The following is a 21,743-nucleotide window of genomic DNA, read 5'->3' on the forward strand; positions in this document are numbered from 1 at the left end:
GAATTTAAAGAACGCAGTACATGAAAGACGTAGTTTCTCATTAAATGAGATAACGAAATTAGCCACATGGAATTAAATAATATGTTTTCCTCTCCTTCCAGACATAAAGTTTTTCTATCATAGACAATTATTAGTATTAAGGATTTGGGGGAGAATATCAATATATTAACTTACAATCATATTAGACTTATGATTGCAAGTTAATATAATTAAGTCGGAAATTTTCTACGGAAGGATTCTACCAGCTGTAGTCCGACCAAAATTAAATGGAGACGAGAACGTTCGACGTATTGCATTTTGTATCTGGAATTGGGTACTCTTTTTCTTTGGCTTGCATTACTCTTTATCATATGAAAAAAAAATTAAGATTGCTACTTATTTTCATAGTTATTGTACTATAGTTTATTTAGAATTTTACTTACAGTTAGTTTAATAATTTCACTTACAGGGTCTAGTTTTATTATTTAAGGGCCCAATTTGGGTTATTGTACTTTAAAGTAGGTTGAGAATAAAAATATGTTGCTGAGAGGAGTGCGTTCCTCTGTTTTATTAGAATTTATACAAACCTCAAGACAAGAAAATAAAAATTTAAAAACTCATAATTTGATTATATTTTGTAAATAGGGTAGGTGGGAAGATGGAAAAAGGTCCAGCAGATTTTGTATTTTTAATTTGACATGTACAATATATTTTCAGATTCGCAGTAGGTTTTTTCGCTTTCAGAAATGGTCGTATCGTATTTTTTTATAGTTTTTGAACTAAAGTAGTGGATTTTTTCCAAAAAAAATGCGCTAAACTGTTATTTTAAAACTTTTTAATTTATTGCACTTCTAAATTTAATACATTTATTTAATGCTATAGGTAAAAATAACGAGGAAATTATAGTAAACTGTAACTTGCAAAGAGTGGAGGAATACGCTTTAGTTGCGCAAGATGAGGAAGGAGTTTCAAAAGTAATTGGAATTTACTCAGCACAAAATAGAACTATAAATGAATGGAATCCTAATTTTTCGTTTCCTCCTGATACACCTAAATGTGGATTTGATCTCTCAAAATGTCCTAGTAAGTTTATACAGTCAATTATAACTCGAGGATTGAGTGATAAGTTAAACCACTTCTAAGATATACATAAAATTTAAATGAAGAATGACTTTCCAATAATGTACCTAGGCGAAGTTTAGTCAAAGGTTAATCTAATTCTAATATGATAAAATATGATAAAATCTATATAAAAATATGATAAAATATGATAAGATCTAATATGATAAAAAAATGGTTATATGCTTAAGATCTATGTAATCTTTGTATGGTTCTTTTTTAATAACTTGCAATTTAAACAAAAGTAATTGAGGCATATATGCAATGTAAATTTATATTTTTTCCTAGAATAAGAAATAATTATCTCTACATATTATTTATTATTACTTCAAAATGTGTTAAAAATAAAAATATTTTCCAGTACCATTTTCATAATTTAAAATTTTATAAAAAATTTTAAACTTTAATTAAGGTTTACATCAATAACAAAAGAGTATGTTAAAATTCTAAAGTAATTAAGTAAGTTTTTTAAAATGTTTAATACTTTTTTTTTATTTTAGCATATAATAAAGTAAATGTTCTTCTTATAAGTCTGATTAGTTCTATATTTTTTGGTTTAATAGTATTTTTAGCTGTAATTTATAGGTAAGATATGCAAAAATTTTTTTTCGAGTATTTTACTTAAGTTTATTTTTTAGGCATTATAAGCTTAAAGCAGAAATATATGCCCAGTCATGGAAAGTTAATTATGATAATATTGTTTTTTTCTCAACCGATAGGAGAAACAGTATTCACTCAATTGGATCTAATAAAGTATATATTTTTTTAATTCTATTTCTTACTATAATTCTACGTACTTGATATATTATATACCTTTGTAAATTATTTTTAGGAAATTGACGAGATGAGCTTAGCTGGAGATAACCAGTTGTTCGCTCAAATAGGATTCTATAATTCCATTCGCGTAGCGATTAAAAAACTACCCGAATTAAAACTTAGCCTAACCCATAAGCAACTTTATGAACTTAAAGTTATGAAAGATTTATCTAACGATAATTTAGTTAAGTTTTATGGTGCATGCATAGATGTACCTCATAACTGCTTACTCGTAGAATACTGTCCAAGGGGCAGTCTTCAAGATATACTTGAGGATCAACAGTATAAACTGGATTGGGCATTTCGAATGTCTCTTATTATGGACATAGTTAGAGGCATGCATTATTTACATGCTAGCCATATTAAATCTCACGGAGCATTAAAATCCTCAAACTGCTTGGTGGATAGCAGATTTGTTTTAAAAATTTCAAATTTTGGTTTACACTTTTTAAAAGGAAATGATAAGTATGTGAATTCTGAGGATTCTTATGAGTACTGGAAAAGTATTTTATATTTTTCATTACTTGTTACAATAAACCTAATAATGATTTTTCAGAATTTCTCTGGACAGCACCAGAACTCCTACGAATGCCTAACCCTCCACCAGAAGGTACGCAAAAGGGGGACGTTTATTCGTTTGCTATTATCATGGAAGAAATTATTATGAGAGAGGGTGTTTTTTATATAAAGGACTCTAAGCTTGAACCTAAAGGTAAATAAAAATAAATGGTCTATATTTTACATTTTTGGTAATAAAGCAGACTTTTAAATTAGAAAAATGTGTAAAATAATAATAAGAAATATAAAAAAGATACAAATAAGAACATCCTACTTAGACGTATAACACCCGAGTAGGATTTGAGATACACAAGCCTGAGTTGTAGGGCCTTGTAAAGCGATTACGTCTTCGAGAGATTTTTTTAAATCTTGCAATCTAAAAGGCTTCCCTTTTTGCCAACGGATTACTCATTATAAGTCGACCGATGCTATCATACATCTGGTACAATATTCAAATTCAATACATTTATTTGCCAAAGAAAAAAAATGTTAATTACTAAATTACAATGTTAATTTCCTAGCAAATGCCTAGTATGCATCGTGATTTTAACAAAATCGATAGATAAACCACCCCTTAGAAAATATATTTTGTTTTCAAAATATCAAATATTAATTTTTTCCATTAAAAAAAAACTTAATTTGGATGCTAAAAGCAAGAGCGTGCAACGAACAGAAGAGAAAGGCATGTCAGTTACATGACAAAAATATATAATATTACTTTAGGATATACAATTCAAATTAAATTAAATTATCCACGACCATCGACAAAACAGAGATATAATAAAGCTTTCAAATGTGATTACAAAAATTACGAAAAATCTTTTAAATTAAAATCTTAATCTATCTACATATACAGGTGTTTCAGAACTATGGGATCAAACTTCTAGGGGTTGTTCAGTGCAACAGTAGAATCCATTTGAGTATAGGAACCCATGTCCGGAAATGTGTCACTACGGCCCTAAGACGCGTTTAAATTTAGAAAAAATATTAATTACCTAAATAGGATCTGATGCATTTATTTTTACCTTTTGTATATGATACCATCACAACAATTGTTCAAAATGTCTTTCTCCAACCTCAATACACCGATTTAAACGCCGCACATGATTTCGGCGGACTACACTAAAAATTTGATCCTCGTTTTGAATGATTTCAAATGCTGCTGTTATTCGTCCAATTAAGTCTAGCTCTGATTCTACTGGAGTTTTGTAGACTAAAGACTTTACATGTCCCCAAAAGAAAAAATCGAGCGACGTTAAATCGGGTGACCTAGGAGGCCAAGAAACTGCTCCACCTCTGGCAATCCAACGGTGCCCAAACCGCTGAGCCAAATACTCGCGTACTTGTACAGCAAAGTGAGCCGGCGCTCCATCATGCTGAAACCACATTTGCTGTCTAACGTTTAGTGGAACATTTTCAAGGAGTTCTGGGAGAACTTCCTCCATGGAACGCAGATAAATAGGTCCTGTTAACCGTTCCAGTAGAAAATATGGCCCAATTAAATAATCATCGACAATGCCTGCCCATACGTTGACAGACCAACGATTCTGATGTTTTCTTGGAAAAATTGCATAAGGATTTTCTTCGTCCCAAACATGGCTATTCCTACTATTAAAAATACCGTCTCTTGTGAAAGAGGCTTCATCGGTCAACAAAACATATCGTAAAAAATTTGGTTGTGCAATGATGTGAAGCCATCGACAAAATTGAACTCTAGGATGATAATCGGCTGCAGTCATACCTTGAACTTTCTGCAAGTGGTAAGGATGGAATTGTTGCTCGTGTAGTACCACCCAGACAGAAGCGTTACTCGTATTCATATTCTTAACGACGTCACGTGTGCTATTTGATGGTTCATCGGCAACTCGCTGAAGCACCTCTTCTTCAAATTCGACCGTTCTTACGGTTCGAGCAACACCAGTATCATGCATCTTGGTCTTAAACATGCCTGTCTCAACGAGCCACCAATGAACCGCAATAAACTTTTTGTATCCAGGATGCTGTCGTTCGGGATTACGTTCATGATACAATCGCGATGCTGCTCGTGCATTGCAGCTTGTTGCTCCGTATGCCAAATGCATATCCGCCAATTCTTGATTGGTAAAGTTTTCCATTAGCAATAAATGTTTAAAAATTGTAAGCTATAAAATTTTTAAACATGACATTGAGAATTGACATTGATTAGCGTTGATTTTAAACAATTGTTGTTATGGTATCATGTACAAAAGGTAAAAATAAATGCAGCAGATCCTATTTAGGTAATTAATGTTTTTTATAAATTTTAACGCGTCTTAGGGCCGTAGTGGCGTAGTGACGCATTTCCGGACATGGGTTCTCATACTCAAATGGATTCTTCTGTTGCACTAAACAACCCCCAGAAGTTTGATCCCATAGTTCTGAAACACCCTGTATATTATATAAGTAGTTTGTTTCTTGTGATTTTGTTGTCCAGAATTATTAAATAGGTAAGGTTGTTTCGTTTATCATTTATCTTTTTCAAACCAACTTAAGGTTTCTGCTTGAAAATATATATTTAACGTTTATTCGGAAAATATTACCTATAGGGATAATATTTAGATAAATAGAGAGTAGTAAATAAAAGTAATAAATAGAGTTAAGTAAACTTAAGTATTAAATTAAACCATAAAGACAAAATTCGAGGGTACACTCCCTGACATCAAGATGTATGAGTGTTGCGAACAACGCAACCATTTATTTTAAATTTAACTTAAATATGTTTGCATATCTTCCTTTCTCACATTGCTTTTTACGTAATCTAATCGGCACGACAAAGCTGTGCGAAGTTAAAAGAAAATCTATAAATAACGCAGTCAAAGAAGCCGCCCCGTTTAAGTTTTGCCGTCGTACAAAAAAAGGTTACCGGGAACCAAGCAGCGCGATGCAAAAATCTAATATTGACCGATCAGTGTTCCAGTAGTCGAGTTACTGACAAAAGCTCAAGAGGGTGACGTCTCGACCCGCCTAATCGTTTCTTTTACGATTTTCACGCGCCAGTGATGTTTTGTTTTTAAAATTAATAGTTTCTGCCCCAAGAAACTTTTATATAAGTTATCAGTTAAAGGGTTTTTAATTATGAAGTTAATTAACCCTGTGAACGAGTCAGTTCAATCAATTTAATTTATCCACGAAAACCGTAAATTTCTAGCCTGGAAGAATTACAAGTTGGTAATCTTTGTGCTGGGTGACTAAGTATACAGATTGGGTCTTTGTAGCTTTTTACTTTTTGTAATGTCAAATATGTAGTAAAGCAAACAAACAAGTGTTAAAGGTGTAAAGGTGCAAGTAAACAAAAAGAAGTGAGTGCAAACAACCTGTAAAAAGTGAAAACAAAAAGTGTCCTGTTTGGAGTATAAATACTGGAATTTACAGACTACTGTAAGTGTTTTGAAACCATTTTTATGTAATAACTATTTTGTGCCAACTGTGTTTACTTTGGCTTTGACATAATTCGTTGCAAATGTCAACATTTTTGTAATTATTTAGTTTTAGTTTGTAGCTTTCATAAAGATAAGGTTTTTATGAGTGAATGAGAGAGGGTGCATGTGAATTCTGTTAAATATTTTGATATCCTATGTTGCCACATTTATTTCTTGGAAATTAAATAATTAGTTTGTTTGTGTATAAAGCGGTTTTTTATTCAAAGTTGCCACCCAGTGTCCTAGATAATACAGTTGCTATTGTATAGAAAAAATAGATGCTTTCTGATAAAGCTTGATATTGGAATCAGTTTCTAATATATCTGTACGGTGGGAATTTCACCTCCCACACGTAACAAGTTGGTCCTTCGAGCCGGATACTGGTCTGGTGGTTTTGTTTAAAAGATAATAACAAATAAACAATTAAAAAAAATATATATATATAATAAACATTTTCACATGCATGCTAACCTAAAATATTTACCATATTTATATTTAAACACTTGGCAACCCTGTTCGTTGTGTTGAAACATTTTAGTACTTTTTAATAAATCTTGTGTGTTTAGTAATTTTGTAGGCCTAAACAAAAAACTTTCTAAGTAAGTCATTTGACTTTTATGTAACCTGGTAAACTTTTATTAATTTTTGTACGTCATTGCTTTAATTAGTAAATAAAAAATGGACGAGTTAAAAAAGCATTTAGCTCCCATTAAGGGTGCCATCACCAAAATTCAAAAATGGTTTGACAAAAATCAAACACAACAAGATGTTTATCAGTTTGAATTCAAAGTAAATCAACTTGAGGGATTTTATAAAAAATATGATGAATTGTTAGAATCAATAGAAGAACATGGTGATGACACTTTTAAAGAGGACTGTACTCTCATGGAGGATAAATATTGTATTATACTGTCAAATTTAAAAAGAAAAATCGATATGTTAAAAGGTACATCTGTGGCAGAGCAGGTAACACATAATGTAGTAGCACCTAGCACAAAACTACCAGAAATCTCTATAAATCCATTCTCAGGTAATTTTATGGAATGGAGTACCTTTTTTGAGTTGTTCGAAAGCTTAATAATGAACAACTCTGGGTTAAGTGACATTCAAAAATTTATTTATTTAAAATCGTATCTAAGGAACGAGCCCTTAGAGTTAATAGAGAGTTTACCTTTAACCAGTAGTAATTTAAACGCGGCTATCGACACTTTAAGGGATAGATATGCAAATGAATTTAGGATTATTTTTTGTCATATCAAAAAGCTGATTGAGGTACCGAATCTCACAAAATCCTCTGCCTCTGAACTTAGAAAATTAATTACGCAAGCAAGACAGGGTATCCAATCCTTAAGAAATTTAAATGTTCCAAAAGATGAATGGGCTGACCTCATGCTTATTTTTATATACTTACAAAAGTTAGATTTTAATACCAATAGAGCATTTGAAACTGACAGGGACCATACCAAGCGTCCAACCTTACAGGAATTCTTTGATTTTTTGGACAAACGTTGTAGTATAATGGAGACTGTAACTGCCAATTCTCCAAAACCTTTTACGCCCAGTATCAAATCAGGAACACGAAGTTCCCATTTTTCCAATACCGGATCTTATCAAAAGAAAGATTATAAGTTATCCTCCTTTAACAATAACAATGCTAAATGTTTATTTTGTAATATGCCACATCGCATGGCCCAATGTGACAAATTTAAAAGGCTTACCGTCCAGGAAAGGGTTTCTTTTATTAAAGATAAGAAATTATGTCGAAATTGCTTATCTTCTGTACATAATTTTGATAGTTGTCCCTCACAAAAAACCTGTATGATGTGCAATAAAAAGCATCATACACTTCTTCATATTCAAAATTTCCAGTCTCACATTGGAAATAATTCCTCGAATGAAAATAATATTCAGAGCTCATTCCAGAGACATATGAATCATGGACATAATAACTCGCTACAAACCCCTTCGAGAGCGCTCGATCAATCGCCTGCCTTTGCAGCAAAATCTCAAGTTAGCTCTCAGCATAATGAACCTCAAGGTTCAAATTCTCAAGTTAATGATCAAAATTCTCAATTTCAAACCCTGCACACTAGGGCATCCTGTTGTTCTGGAGTGAAGAGGTCAAGTGGTGAAATTCTGTTAGCCACCGCCGTTGTCATGCTCTATACCAGTGAAGGGAATCAAGTTTCAGCAAGAGCACTACTAGATAGTGGAAGCCAAACATCCTTTATAACAAGTAATTTAGTTAAAAAACTTAATTATCAGCCTTATAACAAAAACATGCAAATTTCAGGTATTTCCCAGAAAATTACCTATTCTCATAAAATGATCGATTTAAAAATTCACTCCACAACCTGTCTTAAAAGGGAGTTTTTTGTTTCTTTTGTCATTCTTGATAAAATTACTTGTAACATGCCAAGGATTAATCTTAACACAGATACACTTAAAATTCCTAAAGACATTTCTCTCGCAGATCCCAAGTACTTCGAAAGTAACCCTGTAGACCTATTGTTAGGTATGGACATTTATAGTGAAATAATATGTTCCGGTTTTATAAAATTGGGAAAAGGATTACCAGTTTTAATTAATACATATCTTGGCTGGACTATATCTGGAGTTTTACCAATAGAAAGAAAAACTTTTCATTCAGTAGAAAATTTTGACTCAAAAGAACATTTATTTGATCCAAATAATATGGAAGTCTCTCATACCTTTCACTCACAGCTATCCTCTGATGTTTTAGCGGATGAAATCTTACAAAAATTCTGGACTCTAGAGGAAGTGCCTGATAAGATCATGAGAACAGCTGACGAAGAGCTGGCTGAACAGTACTTCCAAAATACCACTTTAAGATTGGCGGAAGGTACTTTTCAAGTAAATTTGCCTTTGAAGAGTACAAATGAGCATTTAAAATTGGGTCAATCGTTTCACCGAGCTCTTAAAAGATTTTTAGCTCTCGAAAATAAATTTAAAAAGCAAGATAATCTTTATGCAGAGTACAAAAAATTCATAGATGAATACATTTCCCTTGGTCATGCAAAAAAAGTACCACTTTTGACCAAAAATGAAAAATCAGAGTTAAAATATTTTTTACCACACCACTGTGTACTCCGTCAAGACAGTGTAACGACCAAATTACGCGTAGTCTTCGACGCCTCCATGAAAACGGATTCAGGCTATTCATTAAACGACATAATGTTAAAAGGTCCAACAGTTCAGCCGGAACTGTTCGACATATTATGCAAATTTCGAACTTCAGAAAAGGTATTTATCACCGACATAGAGAAAATGTTTCGTCAGATTAAGGTAAACCCTACACAGAGTTTTTTACAAAACATTTTATGGCGGGAAAAATCTGATGATGAACTGCAGTGTTTGGAATTACAAACAGTAACCTATGGGACAAATAGTGCTCCCTTTCTAAGCACAAATTGTTTGGTTCAGTTAGCCAATTCAAATACTAAAGACTACCCACGAGCTGCAGATGCTTTGAAGAATAACTGTTACGTGGATGATGTCCTATACAATTGTGACACACTTCAAGAACTTGTGGAGACCCATAAACAACTCACTAAGCTTCTAGGAACCGCAAACATGAAATTACATAAATGGAGCTCAAACTGTCCAGAGTTCCTTAAAGAAATATCCTCCACCAATAACCAAGACGAGTCATATATTATTACATCAGATGGCAATACAAGCAAGGTTTTAGGAATTTCATGGCAACCTTTTTATGATAGTTTTTCCATAACATTACCCAAAATAGAATTGAAACATTCAGTAACAAAGAGACAGGTCTTATCGACAATTGCCCAGATTTTCGACCCGCTTGGTCTTATAAATCCATTTGTAGTCATTGCGAAACTTTTTATGCAAAAGATTTGGCTTCAAAAATTAGGTTGGGATGATCAACTAAGTCCTGATTTGCTTAAAGAATGGCAAACTTTCTACGATAATATCACAGATTTAGGCGAAATAAAAATTTCTCGCAATTTATTTGCCCCACTTAAACGTAAACTAAAAATCCAGATCCACGCCTTTTCAGATGCAAGCCTTAAATGTTATGGAGCGTGTATCTACGTGCGTGCTATTTATGAAGATAAAACTATTTCTTGTAATTTGCTTACATCAAAGAGCAGAGTGTCTCCAATAAAGCAGATTACATTGCCAAGATTGGAACTCTGTGGTGCGGTTCTTATGGCAAAATTAACTAAAAGGGTCCTGTCTATATTTGAAACCAAACTTAATATAGACTCGACACACCTATGGACGGATTCTGAAATAGTCTTGTGCTGGCTCAGATCACACCCATCAAAATGGTCGGTGTTTGTGGCAAACAGAGTCACAGTAATACAAACACTAATGCCAGATTATAATTGTTGGCATCACGTTAAGTCCGCTGAAAACCCAGCCGACATCCTGTCAAGGGGAAGTCTACCACGTGACCTCGGAAAATCAAATTTATGGTGGAATGGTCCGAAATTTTTACAAGACCCAGAAGCAGAGTTTAAAGCTTTTAAATATTCCAGCGAAGTAGAAAATATCCCTGAAGAAAAGAAGTCTGCGTTAACGGGATACAAAAATCAAGACGATTTTTATGAAAATATCTTATCCAGGTACTCATCTTTTAGAAAATTGCAAAGGGTTATAGCCTACTGTTTAAGATTTTGGCTTAAGCTTAAGTCAAAGAAACTTCTAAATAAGGAAAACATTACTGGACCATTAACCCTACAAGAACTAAAAAATGCAGAAAGGATAATTATTAAATCTATACAAACAAGATTTTTCGCTTCAGAAATAAAAGAACTGAAAAAATCAGGACAATTACTTAATAATAAGTCATTAAAGTCATTAAACCCCACACTTGATGAACATGAGATGTTAAGAGTAGGAGGAAGGCTCACTAATGCAGATATAGTCTATGAGCACAAACACCCACTTCTGCTACCATCCAAAAATCAAGTAGTTAGACTCCTTATTAAACGTGAACACTTGAAGATGCTACACGCCGGCCCTCAAAATGTCCTCGCCTCCATACGTCAGAGATATTGGCCAGTAGATGGTCTACGTGAGGTGAAAGGGGTAATTAAGCAATGCTTAACTTGCTTTAGATTCAGAGCACGTCCAGCGTCTCAACAAATGGCTGATCTTCCAAAAGAGAGATTATCGGTGTCAAGGCCATTTCATAATGTCGGAATTGATTTTGGAGGGCCGTTTATTGTAAAGCCTTCAAAACTGCGCTCCAAAGCAACTCTGAAGTGTTACTTGTGTGTAATCGTTTGCCTGACTACGAAGGCAGTACACCTGGAGGCCGTGTCTAGTTTATCCACAGAAGATTTTTTGCAGGCATTTAGGAGATTCATTGGACGACGAGGACTGCCTTCAGTCATTTTCTCCGATAATGGAACTAATTTTGTGGGTGCTAGAAACATATTAAAAGAATTATATGACTTTTTTAAAGATGATAAAAATCAAAACACCATTCAAGATTACCTCAGCACGAATGAAATTACGTGGAAGTTCATACCACCAAGAAGTCCCCACTGGGGGGGAATATGGGAAGCTGCAGTGAAGGCAGCGAAACACCACATTTTGCGCGCAGTAGGTGAAACACGTCTAACGTTTGAGGAGTTCGGCACAGTCCTAGTTGAAATCGAGGCAATAATGAACTCAAGGCCCCTGTGTCCACTTAGTAACGACCCAACAGATATATCTTCGCTGACCCCAGGTCATTTTCTAATTGGTACGGCACTTAATTCTATTCCCGAAACGGATGTTTCCAATGTGTCGGAAAACCGTCTGAAACGTTGGCAAAGATGCCAACAAATACGTCAAAGTTTCTGGAAGCGTTGGACGCTTGAATACCTTAGTCATCTGCAAAAAAGAGTAAAATGGACAGATTCCAAGAAAGATTTGAAAATTGGAGATCTTGTGTTGCTTGTGGATGAACAAAGTTATCCTCTAAAATGGCCTTTAGCTAAAGTATCAGAAATTTTACCTAGTCGGGATAGCAAAGTAAGAGCTGTGAAAGTAATTACCAAAAATGGCGTGTTTACTCGATCTATTACGAAACTATGTCCACTTCCCCAACCTGAATGAATATTGAAGTGGTCACTCCAACGGGGGAGTATGTTGCGAACAACGCAACCATTTATTTTAAATTTAACTTAAATATGTTTGCATATCTTCCTTTCTCACATTGCTTTTTACGTAATCTAATCGGCACGACAAAGCTGTGCGAAGTTAAAAGAAAATCTATAAATAACGCAGTCAAAGAAGCCGCCCCGTTTAAGTTTTGCCGTCGTACAAAAAAAGGTTACCGGGAACCAAGCAGCGCGATGCAAAAATCTAATATTGACCGATCAGTGTTCCAGTAGTCGAGTTACTGACAAAAGCTCAAGAGGGTGACGTCTCGACCCGCCTAATCGTTTCTTTTACGATTTTCACGCGCCAGTGATGTTTTGTTTTTAAAATTAATAGTTTCTGCCCCAAGAAACTTTTATATAAGTTATCAGTTAAAGGGTTTTTAATTATGAAGTTAATTAACCCTGTGAACGAGTCAGTTCAATCAATTTAATTTATCCACGAAAACCGTAAATTTCTAGCCTGGAAGAATTACAAGTTGGTAATCTTTGTGCTGGGTGACTAAGTATACAGATTGGGTCTTTGTAGCTTTTTACTTTTTGTAATGTCAAATATGTAGTAAAGCAAACAAACAAGTGTTAAAGGTGTAAAGGTGCAAGTAAACAAAAAGAAGTGAGTGCAAACAACCTGTAAAAAGTGAAAACAAAAAGTGTCCTGTTTGGAGTATAAATACTGGAATTTACAGACTACTGTAAGTGTTTTGAAACCATTTTTATGTAATAACTATTTTGTGCCAACTGTGTTTACTTTGGCTTTGACATAATTCGTTGCAAATGTCAACATTTTTGTAATTATTTAGTTTTAGTTTGTAGCTTTCATAAAGATAAGGTTTTTATGAGTGAATGAGAGAGGGTGCATGTGAATTCTGTTAAATATTTTGATATCCTATGTTGCCACATTTATTTCTTGGAAATTAAATAATTAGTTTGTTTGTGTATAAAGCGGTTTTTTATTCAAAGTTGCCACCCAGTGTCCTAGATAATACAGTTGCTATTGTATAGAAAAAATAGATGCTTTCTGATAAAGCTTGATATTGGAATCAGTTTCTAATATATCTGTACGGTGGGAATTTCACCTCCCACACGTAACAATGAGTTTACTGCAAAAATCGTGCTTTCGCGCTCTATATTGCTTTGAATTCTGCGTCGCGTAAAACTATATAAGGGAATTTCCATGGGCGCCCGCAAGCAGTTGCGTATTTCTTCCATCCAAGAGTGCGTGATGGATACGCGATGTGCCGCTGGCTCCTCGAATTGTGAAAGACGTCAGCGACTCACAGAAAAACAAAGACCTTGTCATTTAAAAGTTAAAGAAGAAAATGAAAATTGTCTAAATTTACCTTCAGAAGAGACTACACCAAGTCCAGGCGGTTCCCGGACTACAAGTCCAAGACGTCCGATCAGTCCCTTACTTGAGGTTTCAAGACCAATTTGTACCATTCAATGCAGCTTTTGTAATAGTTGGCTACTAAGTCGATTTGGTATTACATCAACTACTCCTCAAACCAGTAAGTTTTTTTCCTAAACTTAATTGACATTCTCAACAAACCTTCTTGTTGGTATAGTCGTTATAAGTATAAACATTATATTTAATGTATTTACCAAATTTCTTCAAATTTAAGAAAATATGCTTATGTTACTTTTGTATAATTTTAGTGCAAGTAGGGATGTATAAATATATATAATTTAAAATTTATTTTCTATATAAATTCACAGTTTATACTTTCTGATTAGGGGCAAGAATATAATCTAATTTCTTTAACTTTCATATAGACACAAATCTTTATTGAGTCTATATATATTTGTACCTTCGTTCTATTAATGATGTTTACTCTTGCGTTAAAATATCCTACCATAATAATTTAAATCAATATTTCCATTTTTTAGTTTTTATTATGTTGCTCATTTTATTCTGAAAATAGGTTGGGATAAAACGAAATTAAAATATCAGGTTTTTACCCTAAGAAATTTAAACTTTAAAATAAGCGTAAAATTATGTTAAAGTGAATAAAGAATTATAAAGATGGTTGTCTGTAAAGCAAAAGCTATATTTCTATGATATTACAGATTTTAAAAAACCTGTTCCATTTTCAAGTATAGTAAAGGTATACTTAAAGTTTCTTACATCAAATAAGAGTCAATGTATTTGGATTTGAACTGGCATTTTTCAAAGCTAATTGTTCATAGTTAAAACATACCATTATTACTACTATTATTTTAATGCGATAATAAAAAGGGAACCAAGCATCTGGTTCCTGCAAAAACTTCCTTTTCTGAAAAATTTGGTTTTTATATCGCATGTTATTTAAAGGCCGTAAATATTTGGTTCTTTATTATTATAATCTTAAACAGGTTATTTCTGGATTTCTTTGATTAAATTTCTCAATGTACATGAAACATAGGATGGTTCCTTTTTTAAAAACGAGGAAATAAATAAAAAGCATTTTTGAAAAATGGTAAAATGCAAATAATTCAAACCCTCAAATTTCTCTTAAGCGGGAAAAATGGTTAAAAAATAACAGCTTGCTTTTTATGAGTACAATTTATACAAAAATATTTAATTGTTATAACAAAATTAATTAACTTAAACGTAAACATTTATTTGGCATTTTCTTTGGCCTGATATGTAAAAAAAACATTATTGCGTTAAAAAAAAAATAGTCAAAATTATTATACAACAGCAGTATTGTTAGTCTTCTTGATATTCGAAATCTAAATCTGCATTGTATCCATCAATATCGTCACTAATTTCTTCGCCAGCTATAAGCGACGTATAAAAACTCTGATCTGCCTCGGGAATAAGATGCATAACGGATCTTATATCATTAAGTTTAGGCGTTGAAATTGGTTTGCCATTAGGATAAAGTATTGACAATTGTAAATTAAATACTTCTGTCTGTTTACCCTTATGTTTTGGTTTAATATCAACCTCTACAAAAGAATCTTGATCATGTCTGAATTTAAAAAATATACTATAAGGGGAGCTTTTATTAAGTTTTATTTCCCTGACATCAAGACAGTTAATTTTTCCCCAATAGTATGTATCTCTTTTTCTATTAATAATATGTTTTTCTAATACTTCGGAAGAGACAAAATCATTCTTAGTCATTGTATGCATTTATGAATGGACTCTTTTTTCTTGAATTCTTCATGACATTGACGTAATCCTGTGGCGTATATAACCTTTGCTGATATTTTAATACCTTTTCAATGTCCCCAAAATCCGAATCGTTGGGTAAGAAACTATGGCTTGGTACCAGAAATTTCATGCTTATATTTTGCAAAGTTAAAGAGTTATTCAAAATATGTTTTAGTATTAGGCAAAGTTTAATATTACGGTTCTGACTTCTGCCCACCACAGGAATCTGACCATAAATGTAAATCTTTCATGTTTTTTTCCAAAAAATATTCGCAGTATTTTTTTATGCAAGATCCAACTTCTTGCGCACCGCGACCAGCAGTACCTTCTGTTCAGAGAAAACAGTAAGATTTCCCTTCTTTTGCCGATCGAATACCCAAATTATAAAGCCATAACTGGCGTTTATAAAACATGATGTTTGTGGGGATTCTTGGTAATGGCAAAAATTTTTCCAGGTGAAAAAAAATCGCCTGTACAAGAACATTTTCTCTTGCCTCTTTAAAATCGTTATTAATTTTTTCTCTAGCCAGTTGGGCAGCTTTTAAATGACACTCAAATTCTAGTTTTTATCTGTATTGCCTGAAGCCGATTGAGCACCTAGAGTGTCGCACTTATTGCATGTATCTTTCTTTCACTTCTTTCTGCTAATGTTAAACTGTGTGTAAAATATTTTTTTATAGGTGGATAGGCTTACCGGATTATTAACCTCTACTTTGTATAAGTTATACAACGTTTTTATAGTCATATCAATAGGAAGATATTCTCGGTCAGTTTGTTCAGGCCTATAACGGGACTTATACTTATGGAATATTTTTTATATGGCTTTCTACTGCTTCTCTTTGCACTTCAGAAATCTTAAAATGGTTTTTGTGCTTACCACGATTATCTTCCAATTCAAAGGTTCTAGACTTTTTAAGAGCTGTGTTCACCCTTTTGGTTGAAATATTTAGGGTTCGAACAAAAAAATCTCTGCATACCGAAAAATTGTATTTCCTTCAATGCGTCTTCTCTTTATTTGGTGTTCCTTTACTGAAGAAAATATTATTGCATTTTGAAGAGAATACGAGCCAGTTTTCCAGAATTTCTCGAAAATAACTTTTCGCTCTTCCTGACTAATTTTATCGTAACACTTATCCAAACAATTGCAACGATAATCAACAAATTCTTTTTTTTCTACGCGTGACCCTCTTCTTGAAATATGTGGTAAGTTTACATTTTTTAAAAACTTACGACTTTTATCTGTTTGTCCAGGGTGTTTTTCTTTGCGACCCTTTCTTGGTCTACCTTGTTTGTCTGAAAGATTATTATGATTTCTTGCTCTTCTTCTGAAGAGTTTGAGGTTGAACAAATAAAGTCATCAAAGGATCATCTTCGACGTCATCCTCAAAATTTGCATACTCTTCCTCATCGACTACATATTTAAGTTGCGATGCTGAAGTGGAAGGTTTATCTTGAAGAATCCTAAAGGATCTTGAAGAATCTTATTGTGGAAGGACGCCTTGGCATCTTCGTTTTTATCCTCAATATTTTCGTGTTCTTTCTCATCGACTACGTATCTAAGTAGTTTTGCTGACGTAGAAGGATACTAAAATAATAAACATATATATCAAAAATTCCTTGGCTTGGTATTTTTTCGGTCATATAATGTTATATATACTTACCTTAATATTATTATCAGAAATAGGCAATTCATTGCTATTAGATTCTTGATCACTGTTTGGCAAAAAAAGGTTCTATTATGGCACATCCTTAAAGATTTTTTATTTGTACCCGAGTGGTATCTAACATAAGCGAAGATCCTAAACAGCTAATTTTCTGGTCGTTATTTTCATTATTTAATTCATTTAATGTAGTAGAAAGAGCCTAAAAAGCATTATGTTAAATTAAAATATTTTAATAACATGTTTTAAATATATTTGATGACCGCATCATATACTTACCTGATTATTACAAGAAATTAGTTGTGTGACTTCTTCTTCTATAGGTTCGATACGTTGTCCAGCTGAGATCTTAAATAAAAAACATCTTATTATTAAGGATTGAAGATAATGTTATTATAAATCTTAAAAACAACATTTTTTTAAAAAGAACCAAACGACATCTAAACGGAACCAATAGCCATATTTATAAAATTCTCGGTTTTAAAGAAGGAACCACAGATATACACAGCTTTAGGTTATAAAGATAGAATAATGTTAAATCCTTTACTTACCTCCAAATTTTCTTGAGCTTCTAGAATTTCCAGCATCTGCAACATCTTTTTACCCCGAGACATAACTAGTTTTTTGATATTTCCTTAAAAAATTAACTAAAAAATATCATTAACCGGCACTGCAGTAAACAATACTTGGTTCTTTCTTTTAAAATGGAATTTTAATGATGGCTGTCATTGTAAACGGAACTTTTGTCACTAGATGGCCGCAGTTGTATTTTCGAGAGTGTTTAGTAATTAAACCTGTAGACATAGTATTTATTCACTCAATTGTCCAGAAAACTCGATTTCTGCCGAATGGCACTTGATTCCTTGTTCTTTAACACTATCCAATTATTTATTGCTCTCCGTTTTTCATTTAAATTTAATTTTCTTCATTTAAAAAAAAACTCACTTCGTAAATGTATCGCATAATACCATAAAGTGTAAACTAAAATTACCAGGATACAAAGTGTAACATTTTCCTTTATGTTTTATCCTAGTTTTATACTCCTCATGCAGAAAAGTTACGTAACTAGGACTACACTTTCGACAAAATTAGGTATTTAAAAGCTAATTGTATTAAATTTGCTCACTGAGTAATATATTATATTTTAACATTTATTCTATGAAAATGATTTATATGTTTAAATATAACTCGGAACGATAATTATTTTAGTTCTGGTAATTTTACACTTAGTGGAAGTTTGGATTTAATCTAATAATTTTAAGAGTTGTTTAGTTAGCCTAATAAGTATATATCCAAAAATAAACCTATTCAACGTAAGTTAACTAGGTATAAATTTACAAACCTATTATACTTACAAAATATCTAAATTGGTTTCAAAATATTAAAAATGTACTCATAATAAATACACACAAATGATAATTAACATCAGACTTAAAACTTTAAAAAAGCACAAAGAATTAAATATTAATAAGCCCTGATTAAACTTTGTTTTATTTTGTACTTAACTTAAGAATATTAATCTTGTTGTTGTGTGGAATGTCTATAATATGACTATATTATTTTACTATAGAAGGTGTTTTAGTAGAAATTTTAATTTTACGTAAAGTTAGAATATGCTTTTCTCTTTTTTATTAAGCTAGTTACTTTAATTTCTTTTAAATATGATAATATTTTATTGCATAATTTGATATAAAAATTTCTCCGATAATAAATGCAGAAAACCAAAAATTAAATTACGGAAGGACTAAGGATTTTGTGATTTTTTGCATTTTTGTTTTTTTTTTATTTCGGTGCCATTTAAAAAGATGCTAAAACATTTTTCAAGAAAAGAAATATATCTTTAATTACAAATTTAAAAATAGATGAAGAATCATCTTTAATTAAAACATGTCCTTTTCCTTAGCAAACAATTCCTATCCAAATTCTATTTTCTTTAAAGGGCGGTCATATTATAATATGCATAATTTATATGTACCTAGTCTTTGTCCAAAAGAAATGAATCCAAATAGAAAACATAATTAGGATGTAGATCATTTAATGCATAATATCAATAATTATTCTCTTAATATAAATAATAATAGTTCTTATTCAAATTAATAGTTAATTAGCCTGAATTTATGAAGATTTAATTCATAATTTGCATTGTAAATAAAAATTCTAATAAATGGTTTTATACTCTCTAATTTGAACAGCCTCATTCCTTAGACATTTTTTTATTCTAAAATATTCTGCTGCGTAGCGAGCAAGCAAATTAAGTTTGGAGTTTCGACGTTGGAAGAATTGAAATGAGAGTGGAATTGAAATCTAAGTAATCGTCTTTTTCAATCTATATTTTTCCTTATTCAATTTTGGTAGCAAAATTATTCTTAAAAAAGGCTTAAGTCATCCTAGGATGATAGTGTATCTAATTAATATCTATTTAAAATTTGATATTTAATTGACAAAAATAGGTAACATTTAGTTATGTCTCCTGTAGATTTTAAAATCGTAACGTCCATAGTCATCTTACATTAAAATCACCTTTAACTGTCACTTCCCAATTAAATGCAAACTTATGATATGTCGCTAAAAAGAGAATTTAAATGCGCATAAAAAATTTATGAAGTTCCATAAAAAATAAGAAAATTTTAGGTATTTCCAGTTCAACCAAAAGTTGAAAAAAAAAATTTTTTTAATGTAAATTAAGCAGAATCATAGCTTATGCACATATCCAAAATTTCAAAACACACAAAAATAAGAATCTGTTTTATGATTGCTGTGTCACCTGGTATAGTAAGTTATACAAAAAAGTAGCAAAACTAACAATTTTTTTAAATCGTAATAAAACTATTATTAATTCAAAAAATGCATCCATTATTCTCAAAGAGGCTTTAATAATATCTAACATGGAGAAAAATAAACTGAAAGTCAAAGACTCATAAATGTAGGTTATATTAGTTAGGTTGCGCGTTTCGCCTTACGGCATCATCAGACCTTATTTTAAGTACAATAACACCATTAAAAAACACTTCATAACATAGTACAAGTAAACGTGAGATGGTAACTACATCGTGTATCATTGTTAACAGTTATTTTTGAGATTTCTATTAACGATATTATAAATGTTCCTTATGGCGAGATTCCCAATATATATATTTTTCGATCAATATTCGTCTGTTTTGACTTTTCTCTTACCCTAATACTTTGTGAAAAATTTATTCCTTATGACAGGCCTTACCTTCGTTATATGTGGTCAAATAGAAGAATTTTTCAAATCAGTTTTTCGACTTATTTTATATAAAAGTAAATTTGACTGTAAAAAAATCGTTTGAAAGAGTGAATTATCAGTTAATGTTTCTGAGGTGGAGCTTACACAATAGTAGAGTAGTAGGGCCCAGAAATAGGTTATATAGATATTATAGTTAGATTAAGTATTACAGGGATTTATGTTCTTGTTCTTTAAGTTTCCCAGCTAGTAAATGTATCAGACCATGGCATCTAATTTTTAAGATTTAATAGTTTTCCACCAAAACAAACATGCAATAGTTCTTATGTGAAAAAATCCCTTTTTAATGGAAAATACATAAGCTTTTCTATGAATTATTAAAAAATTTTAGATTACTATATTATTAGATTTCATACAATATTTAGCACGGTAATGAAGTTTAACCCTTTGGCTATTTTTTGCTAATATTTTAAGGAATTATTTTAAGCCGGAACCATGAATCACTTTCACTTATACTCAAAAATCTGCATGATGGTCACTTATTATTGTATTGTATAAACAAAATTACTTTTGAGGTTTCTATTGGAACTCTATTCAGCTTAATATAAATCTTATAATGAAAAGGCAAATTTATATACACTCTCGTAGAAATATCTCGTAGAACCGGCTGACAACCTATACAGGGTCCTGCAACAGTGCGTCGGTCTTCCATAAAGCCTAAAAAAATAATGTTAAAAATTTCTAACCTCTTAAAAAAATGTTGGGACCTGATAGCGCATATCTGGAAAATATTTTGAAGTATACAGGTTGCTTCAAAAAAGTAGGGCGATATAAGCAGCAGTTTTTTTAAATCGAATGCCATTCTTTTTATTTTATTTTTAAGACCGCCTTAGGCTACCTAGTATATGCGCTAAATATGGCTGCTTTGTCATGCGCAGTTTGACTGCAATAATTTTTTTTATAAAAAAAATCTAAAAATCATTACATCATTTAATTTCATCTTGACACTAGAAATGTTAATTCAATGTCAATATTGGATTTAATTGGGATTCTAGAAGAATGGAGAATTACTTTGACTTAAATTGTTTCCTTCTATCATATACAGGGTGTTCGTAGTTAGCAATCATGTTTTACGAATTTCAAAGCTTCATTTCTCGCTTTTTTTAAATGGAACACCCTGTATATTTTTTATCCATTTAATGAACATTTAATACATGAACATTTTTTATTATGTAAATATATTAGCTATCTTTAGTCGTTTTTAAAATATTTACAATAATATTTAAACAAGCATATTAAAAATATTTATCATTTTATTATTATTACATTAAGTGTTCAATATGTCCTCCGTTTTGTTCAAAACATAAATTAATACGTTCCTGAAAACTTCCTTCTACTTCATGTAGCATTTGTGGAGTTACTTGAGCAAACGCATCGCGTATTCTCTACTCCATATCTACTGCCGTTGTAGGTGGATTTCTACTATAAACAATTTCTTTTACAAAGCCTCATAAAAAAAATCAAATTTTGTTAGGTCAGGTGATCTGGCTCGCCAATTAATAGGTCCATTCCTTCCAATCCATTTATCTTCAAAGGTTACATTTAAATATTCAGTGACATTTCGAGAAAAATGTGGAGGAGTTCCGTCCTCTTGAAACCACATTCGGTTTCTAGTAATTAATGGAA

General features: G+C 31.9%; 1 protein-coding gene across 3 annotated transcripts in view; it reads left to right on the forward strand.

The window, feature by feature from the left end:
* The window catches only part of LOC126748182 (atrial natriuretic peptide receptor 1-like), a 53,092-nt gene that overhangs the window by 18,300 nt on the left and 13,049 nt on the right, over nucleotides 1–21,743 (forward strand). For 2 of the 3 annotated variants that reach the window (XM_050457226.1, XM_050457228.1), the window contains exons 7-12: nucleotides 862–1,062; nucleotides 1,599–1,683; nucleotides 1,737–1,851; nucleotides 1,931–2,417; nucleotides 2,471–2,626; nucleotides 13,399–13,560. In XM_050457226.1, the coding sequence (XP_050313183.1) occupies nucleotides 862–1,062; nucleotides 1,599–1,683; nucleotides 1,737–1,851; nucleotides 1,931–2,417; nucleotides 2,471–2,626; nucleotides 13,399–13,560 (1,206 nt within the window). The remainder of the gene's footprint in view (nucleotides 1–861; nucleotides 1,063–1,598; nucleotides 1,684–1,736; nucleotides 1,852–1,930; nucleotides 2,418–2,470; nucleotides 2,627–13,398; nucleotides 13,561–21,743) is intronic. The other variant, XM_050457227.1, reaches the window with a different exon arrangement.

This window comes from Anthonomus grandis, chromosome 22, assembly GCF_022605725.1.
Source record: "Anthonomus grandis grandis chromosome 22, icAntGran1.3, whole genome shotgun sequence".
In the NCBI taxonomy this organism is placed as follows: domain Eukaryota; kingdom Metazoa; phylum Arthropoda; class Insecta; order Coleoptera; family Curculionidae; genus Anthonomus; species Anthonomus grandis.